The sequence below is a fragment of the Formica exsecta genome, unplaced genomic scaffold (assembly GCF_003651465.1).
Source record: "Formica exsecta isolate Colony F162 unplaced genomic scaffold, ASM365146v1 scaffold247, whole genome shotgun sequence".
Taxonomy (NCBI): Eukaryota; Metazoa; Arthropoda; class Insecta; order Hymenoptera; family Formicidae; genus Formica; species Formica exsecta.
Window position 1 is genome coordinate 1546831 of NW_021849743.1, and position 12001 is coordinate 1558831.

The 12001-nt window shown below is 41.3% G+C and overlaps 1 protein-coding gene and 2 long non-coding RNA genes across 5 annotated transcripts; 1 reads left to right on the top strand and 2 right to left on the bottom strand.

The window, feature by feature from the left end:
* Nucleotides 1-391: 391 nt before the first annotated feature.
* On the bottom strand, nucleotides 392-2977 carry LOC115236293. Its single transcript, XR_003884161.1, has 2 exons — nucleotides 2904-2977; nucleotides 392-1473 (listed from the first exon to the last, which is right to left on the bottom strand). It is a non-coding gene; the product is annotated as an uncharacterized LOC115236293 (long non-coding RNA).
* A 136-nt stretch (nucleotides 2978-3113) lies between these two features.
* LOC115236384 lies at nucleotides 3114-5699 on the top strand. Its single transcript, XR_003884174.1, has 2 exons — nucleotides 3114-3187; nucleotides 4618-5699. It is a non-coding gene; the product is annotated as an uncharacterized LOC115236384 (long non-coding RNA).
* Nucleotides 5700-9132: 3433 nt separating this feature from the next.
* LOC115236383 (tRNA:m(4)X modification enzyme TRM13 homolog) lies at nucleotides 9133-11825 on the bottom strand. 3 transcript variants are annotated; one of them, XR_003884173.1, is made up of 7 exons: nucleotides 11502-11825; nucleotides 11240-11436; nucleotides 10962-11147; nucleotides 10581-10820; nucleotides 10027-10498; nucleotides 9581-9824; nucleotides 9133-9273 (listed from the first exon to the last, which is right to left on the bottom strand). XR_003884173.1 is itself a non-coding variant. In XM_029808793.1 (5 exons), exons 1-5 carry the CDS (start codon nucleotides 11663-11665, stop codon nucleotides 10056-10058), a joined length of 1230 nt encoding a protein of 409 aa, XP_029664653.1. In that variant the 5' UTR covers nucleotides 11666-11825; the 3' UTR covers nucleotides 9948-10055. The 3 variants fall into 3 exon arrangements, 1 of the variants encoding a protein (XP_029664653.1); XR_003884172.1 differs by having other exon boundaries at nucleotides 9581-9923; XM_029808793.1 differs by lacking the exons at nucleotides 9133-9273; nucleotides 9581-9824 and having other exon boundaries at nucleotides 9948-10498.
* Nucleotides 11826-12001: the final 176 nt, after the last annotated feature.

Here is a 12001-nt window from a genome sequence, read left to right on the forward strand (position 1 = left end):
GTCCGACCATATTGCGTTTGTGTCGTTCGATAAATAGGTGGCTAAGCAACTCCAACGGAAACCCGTGTTAATTAACGTTGAGTTTCAGGACTGATTTACGTGGCGTCTAATTAGCGGGCCTGCCGGCGACGTAGTAGGCATTTTGATTGGCCACACCGCGAATAGAACGCGGACCGATTGGCCTTGCCGGTGTGTCGTATCGATTGTTTTCGTTTCTTCTCCTTCTCCTCTTGCTCTTCCTCCTCCTCCTCCTCCTTTCGCACCGTCATTCTCTTTTTGTTCGTTCTTAAAAACAAAGGCCGAATAGATGCGCTAAAGCGTGCTTCCGAAACGAGAGTGCTTCTAAAACGAAATGCAACCCGATCATGAACATAAAAGTAGAATGGCATTGTGTAATAAATATATACTTGTATATGAAATAGAATATACATACTAAATACTTATAAGTAAATAGAGAATAAAAAGTACAACGATATCATTTTTCAGAATTTGTAAAAACCAATTTCTCTCATTATATATATAGAAAAAGAGAGAGCGTTTGGATCGCGTAATTTTTTCAACGGTAAATAGACCTGTAAGATGGTTCGTTACATGAGAGTGAAGAAAAGGAAACTCTCCTCGTTAATTAAACCGCGTGCAACCATCGCGTTCTAATCCTTTATTTGCTGGCTGTCTTACGTTTACAAGCGTATCAATTAAATCCGGAATCAAACAAGCGCATTACCAATATACGCGCGCTCGTTAAACTTATAGATCTATCATACTGACGTAATTCATTAAACTCTTTAGGTCGCTGCTTTTTTTTTTCAATAGCGGCACGTCATTATTGCACGAATCATTACGAATAATTGCGAAAGCGTAAATAAAAACTTTTTATGCGACGAAAATTCTCATAGATACTAATTCCGATGCAGAAAGACAATAGATACACACGTACATTCATACACATACACAGATTCTCACAATGCGATCTTGAGTATGAGCGGCGATGCATTTCGAAACGTCAAGCGTGTGCAGTTTCTTGAAGTTTTGCAGCAATTAACAGTCGACGGCGAATAACAAACTGATTTAATTAATTGCATAACTGCGAGCAGAGGCGGTCCCCTCCCTCTTTCCTCCCCTCTTCCTTTTCTATCTCTCCCCACACTTCTAATCGAAGCGGGTACATATTGTTGCACCCGTTGCGCTCTACCCCTCATCAGCCCCATCGGCAATTAATTATAGCATTCCAGGTTAGCCCGGGAATTAATTACGTCCAGAAGTTGGACGCTGGCGAGGGATCGTTAGAAATCGTCCTTCGTTAGAGTTAGGCGGGCATAGGTCCAGGTAATTATTGATAGTCTCTCCCGGTCCCTTTCATTGTGCCGATAACGGACGAGCTTAGAAGGTCCATATCGCACTGATATATTTCGGACATATTTTCGAGCGAGAAAACGTGGAATTGCCAATGCGCTGCTGAATCTTTCAATCGTGCTGTCAAAAATTGTAAAAAAAAATTTCATTAACAGAAATGGAGAACGATTCTGCTTAAGACGCGCGATTCTAGCGAGAGACTGGATCGAAAGTAAAGTGCAACGATCGGTAATATTCTTTCACAAACGCGGATGAAATCCTCTATTAATGATAACCCTTGTTCATCTATTCCTTGATTCCTTCTACGTACTTGTTGACATGATTTTATCGGCGAGAATTGTCGGGGAAACAAAAAGGATCGTTAGCGCTCGCGACACGTTTTACGGCACGTAAATATGGGCATATACGTTTCGAACAAAGTTCACCAAGTATTTTTCGACAGTAACATGTAACTAAACCGACGTAGAGAGAATTTTTAAAATGTGCCATCGACCCATTGGAGACAGGAGCGAGTAATTACGTTGTTAACGAATTTCTAATCTTTTTAAAGTACCTATTTCAAATTAATTAATAATCATTATCATTTTAATTCGGACAATATAAGGTCGACGAAGAAAGAATGATTAAAAAGCACGGATATCCCATCGATTAACGTGTCGATAGAAAAGCAACGCGATTATTATTGTCTCGTCACGTTACGCGACAGTAAGACTTGCACATTACCAAATTTCTTCTTTACAGCGCGTGTGACAGATGCGGCGGGATAAAAAGATAAAAAAAAGGTAGAGATGTATCCGTAGAGAGACGGACACGAGGGGTTACGCGAGGGGATCGGTTGACACACTGGCGAGGCAATTATTATTGTGAGTGGTTGGCGACGGGGCCCCAATGATATTTTATTTAAGAAACAATCGGGTAATAGCTCGCTTCAAGAGAGGATAGATAACGCCGCGCGCGATAGATAGAGACCGCTCGGGGAAAAGTTGTAGCGCGATAGAGAACGAGCTACGCGAGAAAAGGGAATTACAGAGGAGGAGGAGGAGGAGAAGGAGGAGGAGGAGGAAGAGCAGAGCAGCAGGAGGATGGGAAGCGGAGAGGAGGACAAGTACAGCTGGCGCGGGAGGAACGGGAAGGAGAGAGGGAGGAAAGATGAGGGGGGAGGTAAAAGGTGAACTTTGAGACGGGCTGGTATCAGGGTAGCTCTACATTAGCGAATTACCCGCGCGCAGATCCCTCGACGGTGAACAATAAATACGGGGTAATCTGGAAATATTGTTCAAAGGATTCGATAAATTCCACAAAAATCAGTAAACCGCGCTATATATATATATATATAAAGAGAAAGAGAGAGAGTAAAACGGGCTAAAATAATATCATTTTTGAAGGAATCAATTTTGATCCTTTATTAAATCTAATCTTTAAACAGTTTTCAAAAAGGCGTTAGTAAAGTGACGTTTTTTACAGCACATATCGAAATTATAGCAAGCGCTTCATTCAATTACACATTGATATAAGAAACGAATTATTTTTATAGTAATTCTTATACATACCTGAAGAATTGTACGATTACGACCTAACAGAATCTCCGTGATTTCAAAATCGATACGTGCACAATCGCGCTTAAAGCCCGTTCTACATTGATCGCATGTTGCCAGTCGCAAGCAAATCGACCAATCACAGTCGATTATTCCGTCGAATATTCGACTGTGATTGGTCGATTTGCTTGCGACTGGCAACATGCGATCAATGTAGAACGGGCTTTAAGCGCGATTGTGCACGTATCGATTTTGAAATCACGGAGATTCTGTTAGGTCGTAATCGTACAATTCTTCAGGTATGTATAAGAATTACTATAAAAATAATTCGTTTCTTATATCAATGTGTAATTGAATGAAGCGCTTGCTATAATTTCGATATGTGCTGTAAAAAACGTCACTTTACTAACGCCTTTTTGAAAACTGTTTAAAGATTAGATTTAATAAAGGATCAAAATTGATTCCTTCAAAAATGATATTATTTTAGCCCGTTTTACTCTCTCTCTTTCTCTTTATATATATATATATATAGCGCGGTTTACTGATTTTTGTGGAATTTATCGAATCCTTTGAACAATATTTCCAGATTACCCCGTATTTATTGTTCACCGTCGAGGGATCTGCGCGCGGGTAATTCGCTAATGTAGAGCTACCCTGATACCAGCCCGTCTCAAAGTTCACCTTTTACCTCCCCCCTCATCTTTCCTCCCTCTCTCCTTCCCGTTCCTCCCGCGCCAGCTGTACTTGTCCTCCTCTCCGCTTCCCATCCTTCTGCTGCTCTGCTCTTCCTCCTCCTCCTCCTTCTCCTCCTCCTCCTCCTCTGTAATTCCCTTTTCTCGCGTAGCTCGTTCTCTATCGCGCTACAACTTTTCCCCGAGCGGTCTCTATCTATCGCGCGCGGCGTTATCTATCCTCTCTTGAAGCGAGCTATTACCCGATTGTTTCTTAAATAAAATATCATTGGGGCCCCGTCGCCAACCACTCACAATAATAATTGCCTCGCCAGTGTGTCAACCGATCCCCTCGCGTAACCCCTCGTGTCCGTCTCTCTACGGATACATCTCTACCTTTTTTTTATCTTTTTATCCCGCCGCATCTGTCACACGCGCTGTAAAGAAGAAATTTGGTAATGTGCAAGTCTTACTGTCGCGTAACGTGACGAGACAATAATAATCGCGTTGCTTTTCTATCGACACGTTAATCGATGGGATATCCGTGCTTTTTAATCATTCTTTCTTCGTCGACCTTATATTGTCCGAATTAAAATGATAATGATTATTAATTAATTTGAAATAGGTACTTTAAAAAGATTAGAAATTCGTTAACAACGTAATTACTCGCTCCTGTCTCCAATGGGTCGATGGCACATTTTAAAAATTCTCTCTACGTCGGTTTAGTTACATGTTACTGTCGAAAAATACTTGGTGAACTTTGTTCGAAACGTATATGCCCATATTTACGTGCCGTAAAACGTGTCGCGAGCGCTAACGATCCTTTTTGTTTCCCCGACAATTCTCGCCGATAAAATCATGTCAACAAGTACGTAGAAGGAATCAAGGAATAGATGAACAAGGGTTATCATTAATAGAGGATTTCATCCGCGTTTGTGAAAGAATATTACCGATCGTTGCACTTTACTTTCGATCCAGTCTCTCGCTAGAATCGCGCGTCTTAAGCAGAATCGTTCTCCATTTCTGTTAATGAAATTTTTTTTTACAATTTTTGACAGCACGATTGAAAGATTCAGCAGCGCATTGGCAATTCCACGTTTTCTCGCTCGAAAATATGTCCGAAATATATCAGTGCGATATGGACCTTCTAAGCTCGTCCGTTATCGGCACAATGAAAGGGACCGGGAGAGACTATCAATAATTACCTGGACCTATGCCCGCCTAACTCTAACGAAGGACGATTTCTAACGATCCCTCGCCAGCGTCCAACTTCTGGACGTAATTAATTCCCGGGCTAACCTGGAATGCTATAATTAATTGCCGATGGGGCTGATGAGGGGTAGAGCGCAACGGGTGCAACAATATGTACCCGCTTCGATTAGAAGTGTGGGGAGAGATAGAAAAGGAAGAGGGGAGGAAAGAGGGAGGGGACCGCCTCTGCTCGCAGTTATGCAATTAATTAAATCAGTTTGTTATTCGCCGTCGACTGTTAATTGCTGCAAAACTTCAAGAAACTGCACACGCTTGACGTTTCGAAATGCATCGCCGCTCATACTCAAGATCGCATTGTGAGAATCTGTGTATGTGTATGAATGTACGTGTGTATCTATTGTCTTTCTGCATCGGAATTAGTATCTATGAGAATTTTCGTCGCATAAAAAGTTTTTATTTACGCTTTCGCAATTATTCGTAATGATTCGTGCAATAATGACGTGCCGCTATTGAAAAAAAAAAGCAGCGACCTAAAGAGTTTAATGAATTACGTCAGTATGATAGATCTATAAGTTTAACGAGCGCGCGTATATTGGTAATGCGCTTGTTTGATTCCGGATTTAATTGATACGCTTGTAAACGTAAGACAGCCAGCAAATAAAGGATTAGAACGCGATGGTTGCACGCGGTTTAATTAACGAGGAGAGTTTCCTTTTCTTCACTCTCATGTAACGAACCATCTTACAGGTCTATTTACCGTTGAAAAAATTACGCGATCCAAACGCTCTCTCTTTTTCTATATATATAATGAGAGAAATTGGTTTTTACAAATTCTGAAAAATGATATCGTTGTACTTTTTATTCTCTATTTACTTATAAGTATTTAGTATGTATATTCTATTTCATATACAAGTATATATTTATTACACAATGCCATTCTACTTTTATGTTCATGATCGGGTTGCATTTCGTTTTAGAAGCACTCTCGTTTCGGAAGCACGCTTTAGCGCATCTATTCGGCCTTTGTTTTTAAGAACGAACAAAAAGAGAATGACGGTGCGAAAGGAGGAGGAGGAGGAGGAAGAGCAAGAGGAGAAGGAGAAGAAACGAAAACAATCGATACGACACACCGGCAAGGCCAATCGGTCCGCGTTCTATTCGCGGTGTGGCCAATCAAAATGCCTACTACGTCGCCGGCAGGCCCGCTAATTAGACGCCACGTAAATCAGTCCTGAAACTCAACGTTAATTAACACGGGTTTCCGTTGGAGTTGCTTAGCCACCTATTTATCGAACGACACAAACGCAATATGGTCGGACACGTGTACATCCGTTAAATACCTATCCTGACTGGAGAATGTCGGGCGGCGCGCACATTTGCCGGGAAGTTAACTGAAAACCGGCCGCTCGCAGCCAACGAAACATTCAAATCATTCGAATTAATTCAGCTGCTTGCGACTGACTGAGGTAAGGAATAGCTTTTACATCGATTCGCTCGACAGTGCTAACTGAAATAATCGATTTCGCTCCCTCTCTACTTACCATGTAATCATCATTAGACGAATAGAACTTAATCATACGTCATACACGAGTCTATATTTTTAATATTTCTTAATACATCATTAAATAATGATACGTTCGAATATAACTTAAAAGAGGTCCGGGATTTTGGCAGATAGAGGGAGAAATCAACGATGCCGATCATACGAGGACACGTTTTCTAAAAACTTGTGATTTTTTTATTAATTAATAAACGTGTATGGTGTGTTCCATGTGTAATTGTATTTTACAAGAGGCCGCGAAACCACATACAGATGTCGGGTCCCGAGTACGAAGAGTCCGAGATAAATGAAATAACAAAATTAACTAGACGCGCGCATGGGACCGGCTCCGCGGTCCGCGCGCGTGCCATTCTCGGCCAGAGGGACATCCTGTGCTCGCTCCATTTCCGTGGCCCCGCCGAGTGCCAAGTACGATATGCAGTGCGATTCGTGTCATTACGATTCGATTTCCCGGATATCAAACGATACTAGAGATGCGCGATTCGTTCGTTCTCCATCTTTGCAACGATCCTTGCTTTTCTTTCGTTCGCGAATCGAATGAGCAAAATGTCTTTGCAAGTTGACTCGAGTTGTAATAAATCGGTTTGCGCAAGTATTTCGAAGTTACGAGTGATTCGAGAATTATTTGATGGCGAGCAATTCGCGAGTGTAAAATATTATATTATATCAGTTTGAGATGAGAGATTACGTGCCAATGAAACATAGAACAAATGAAAATGCAAGATATAAATTTTTAACGTGTTCATATTATATTCGGAACAAAATAATTTGACAACGCGATTACTAAGCGTTGAATAAAATTGATCGGAGAGGGGGCCGATGATCTTAAACTATCTTCTGCATTCTATCGTCGACAGCGTGACAGAAGGAAGACGTCACTGCACGCGACGTACTTGGCGATGCAGGACCACGAAAAACCACATGGCACGTCGCGCACGTCGGCTAATCGCTCGTAGAATAATCGCGCGGAAGCCCCGTTCGCCGTTCGCGCTCGATAGTAAATACATAACCATTTATATCACACAAACTTTTAACAATATACAAAATGTACCTTATATATATACAAGATTAAATTACACAATTCAATGATGCACAAACTTCGGACCGAATCTGGTGTTGTCGGCTCGAGCCAAGACGCTCGATCCAATATGAAACGAAAATAAATGACAAATTAAACTCGATCTGAACTGAGAGAATAAAAATATATTCCCTAATTACATAATAGAACTTATGCGAGAGAAAGAGAAAGAGAAAAAAGGGAGAGAGAATTTTAAAAATAAGATAGCGCAAATTATTTTCATTTCTTATTAATCTATCCATGCACATCCACAGATAAAAATCTGTTGCAAATATAATGTTGATTTTTTCGAGTCGATGCCGAAAAAGTTTGTGCATCCTTGACATAATCCATCCAGCGCGACTCCTCATTCAACCTACATTGTACACTTCTGTATACACCACTTTTCTCTCTCACTTTCTCCGTCAGTGTCGCTGCCTACAGAGTCATGTTAGACAGAAATCAGATTTTCATCCTTGGCGGCGTCGACTAGTGATTGTTCTTACCGCAATCCGAGCGCTTCGTTAGAGTCTGAATCCATAATGTCACACGATTCTCAAGCACGTCGTTTTCATTCGGAAAAATTTATCGGCGTACGATATTTTGCGGTTTAATTTACGCGGCACATTTACCTGCGACAAGTCTCGGTGAACTTTCTCCAAGGATGTAAAGGATTCTTAATTGGCATTCTTCGCGACGCGTGCGAGATCATTAATTAAAACGAGAGTATTTAACGAATGAAATGAGTAACAGTCAACTTCACGCTTTTGTGATATATTTCGCGTCGAAATTCGCCGCTTGTGAATCCTTCGTACTTTGGGCTTCGATGCGTTACGTCGGTCATTTTTTACTTGTCGCGAGTTGTATTCCTAACGTGCAACAGCGTACATAGTTGTTGTTAACATCCGCCTTTGCCAGTAACACACGATTTCTCTTCAAAGAAATTCGCAAATGAATTAAAAATCGCCAAGAAAATGAAAGATTGCAACAAAAAAGAATTTTAAATTAAACTCGACGGTTTGATATTCTTTTTTGGAGAAAGTTATAATGATGTTATCAGCAAACGTTTCTGTTCGTATGTACTTGCGTATCGACCAACTTTAACAATCAATGCATCAACGTAGACTTAACTAAATGACGCGAGAAATATTCTTCGTGACAATTGAGCTTTGTTCTCTCCTCGAGAACAACATCGATTAGTTTCCACCCTACATGTAACACATCGTAATGCACTTTACGATTACACTTACAATAAATTTGATCTGGATGTGTCAGAAACCGACACTTTGTTGCAGCAAAAAACGAATTTCATCTCTTTTACAATAGACTTAGTTGATCATGTTACTTAAAATGATGACTTTTCGAAAAAGAAAGAGAGAACGAAAGCGCGAGCGAAACAGAAAGAAAGAAGAGATATATAGATAAAGAGAGAGAGAAAAAGCAAGAAAGAGACAGGCAAAGTGACGCTGATGCCTAACAAGAAGGATTCGAATGATAATTTCGTGTCGTTCGTTTCACCTCGACACTCAATTAACGATGGCGGGAACAAGGGCCGCCTAATGAGTTTACGAAGCGTAGCGGCGGATCGACGGGAATGATGATTTTGAAAGAAAAATAATTTTCTAAGGGTTCACACAGAACTTGCGCGCCATCGTCGTTTCTCTTGTTCGATTTCCGTCGAATTATCTCTCTCTCTCTCTCTCTCTCTTTCTCGGCGATTTTGCCAATATTCTCGGTGCCGTGAGCACCAGCAAAACACGATGTTCAGAATGAACAGGGCTCCACCCAAAGTAGCGCAGAGGGCTATCGTGATGTAGAACGGCGTGAAGTCACCGTACTCGTGTCCTTTGAAGTACGGATTCTTCAGATAATCTTCGCGCTCGTCTAGAATGGACATGTCACAATGTTAACACTCTCTGAAAAACAGAAAGAAGGGAGTCAGAAAGAAGGATTCAGTGCAGCAAGAAGGAGACCCGTCACTCGACGTCGCACCCCTGCAGGCGTGGCTTGGCGTGCCACGCGAGAAAGACGCGTTACAATTTCACGGATCAACGAGCGATTAGTTATCGCTATTGTTACCATCGCGAACGTACGCAAGTATACACGAGCATGTGAAATAGGTCACGAGAAGCACGCGAGTTACGTCGAGTTGACGGAAATTACGTGCGTATAGCGTGAAACTCATACGTACCTAAGGATGTTCCTTTTCTTTCGCCTGTCGCGTCGTCGATATTTATTCTCCACTTGGTAATATAATAATATTTTACACAAGCAAGATGTGAAAAACATCCAGCTACTTGCGCGTCGCTTTTGTGCGTTGGAATGTTTGAACAGCGTTAGATCACTCGTATTGGGCGGGGCATCCCATTGAGTGGGGGAAGTTATTTGCGTCTTGCGTACTACTCCGAGAGGGACTCGTGTCCTCGTGTCATTCACTGTCGTTGAACGAATCGGTAAGTTTACAGCCTATTCCACCGATCGAGGTCACGATCAGATGAAATAGGTGCCATCAAAGATAGATGGTAGCAGTAGTACTATTAATGAGTCGGAAAAAATATAAATTATATAAAAAAGATATTTATTGCTGACGAGGAAATAATAACTATTAGAAATGAAAATTGAAAAGATTAAGATTACGTTAACAATAAATGTTGCGGTAACGATGATCATGATTTTCGAGTAGCTACAATACACATATTTTCTGGCGAAACTTCGGTGGTAGTATAATAAAATAGCTCGGCCTGAAATCCAATACTTTGCAGAAATGACAAACGACCCCAATTCAGCAGCGTCTTAGCCTTGCGTCCGATAATTTCGCGTTCGTCTAATTTTGAAGACCAGCTGACATTATCCTGCCCGTCGTACCGGACGGTGGAATCGTGTTGCGGTTTAACGTTATTTTTTAAACGAGGAGCACAGGTCGCCCAACTAACTATGCTGCGTAAAACCGAGAACTCATTTGCGGTGAAGTCACATTGTCGCAGATATTCTCTGCCTACGTAAGACGAATATTCGCATTTGTGGTGGCAGCAAAATGCGAGGACTAAGCCGCGAACATCGACCTTAGGCTCGTTGTTTATTGACTTCGCCAAGCAACGTATCGCCAAGTCTGCAAATACGACGTCATCGATTAGAGAGAATATGCGAAAATGAAAACTTGTGTGTAATGAAGAAATATATATATTGTATACCAGTGGCTGTCCCGCAGAGATGTTTCGCTATCCCGACTTTATATTTGATTGTCTGGATTTCCAAGATCTTGTTCAATTGCAAATCGGCAATATCGGCGCGCACCCTTTTTATTACGAGACGATTCTCTTCCCTCCTAAGTTTATTGTCTCCCTTGTGCCGATGACTCGAACGGTCGACTAGTAAGACGCAAGAGTTCGATTTGTTTTTTATGATCTGCCCCAGCCAGTATGTTAATAAAGCTAAAATATAATTTAATTTAGTATGCTACAGCGTAAACGATTTATTTAAATGAATCGTTTGAGAGAAAAAAAAAATATAATTTTTTTTTTTTAATATCAAAAATCCGAGAAAGTAAAAAAGTTTATCTGAATAAGATGTACCTTTTCCTGCCCCAAATTCAATGAAACAGGTATTGTCCTGCACGAGACCAGCTTGCTCCAAATGTCCAAGTAGAGATGCGTTTTGGAGCAAGTGTTTTCTAACGTTACTCCCGCAGGTCTCGTCCCTCAATTTGTTTTTCAGCACGTCGTGCTGTAGTATCGCTTGAGAAAAGTCTGGTAGTTTGTCTGAATAAGAAGCAATAATAGAGGAAATATTAGATACATTATATCATTGAACATTTTATAATCCTCTCCATCATAATTTTAAATAATTTTACCATAGGCAGAATGGATCTTTCTTATCACCGTTTCCAAAACAGATTCATCGAGCTGAGACAACGGTACATGCGGTGGCGCCACCATAGTCTCCTCGTCCAAGTTGATACCCTTGACTATAAACGCAGGTTGCGCATCCAAATTTCTTTTGGTGTTGCACACGCCCAGATGCTTCGTCAGCTTTGACTGGTAACACGTGCTGGAAAGAGACACGTTAATTAGATCGCGATCTCTTTCATGATTTCTCGATTAATGAATACTTACTGCGTGGGATCCAGTGGACACTTTACTCTCCTGTCACCAGTATCGTCGGAATCGGCGATGTTTTGTTGATGCTCGCCGCAATAATTTTTGCCCTCGCCCACCGTCATGCGACAGAAACGTTTTTTCCGTTTGACAAAGTACATGCAATGACTACCGTTTGCCATACTCTTTATCTAATAAAGGACTGGATATTCCTTACTTGAGAATAATTTTTATTTTTCACAGGTTATATAGGATTTGCCAGTCTTCAACATTGTAGAGCGACATGTAGATTGAAGATATTTCCATCTCTTCGCTGCTAGATGACGCCACGATTCACTTTTTTCTTCAAGTAAATTCGAAGTTGTCTCTCAGTATTCCTGACGAGGACGCAACGTGCATTAAGCCCGTTCTACATTGATCGCCTGTCGCCAGTCGCAAGCAAATCGACCAATCACAGTCGAATATTCGACGGAATAATCGACTGTGATTGGTCGATTTGCTTGCGACTGGCGACAGGC

Coding starts and splice junctions, on each gene's coding strand:
- LOC115236383 (XM_029808793.1), bottom strand. CDS start 11,665: ATGGCAAACGGTAGTCATTGCATGTACTTTGTCAAACGGAAAAAACGT. Junction 11,148..11,239: donor AAAGATCCATTCTGCCTATG/GTAAAATTATTT, acceptor CTTCTTATTCAG/ACAAACTACCAGACTTTTCT. Junction 10,821..10,961: donor TGAATTTGGGGCAGGAAAAG/GTACATCTTATT, acceptor ATTATATTTTAG/CTTTATTAACATACTGGCTG.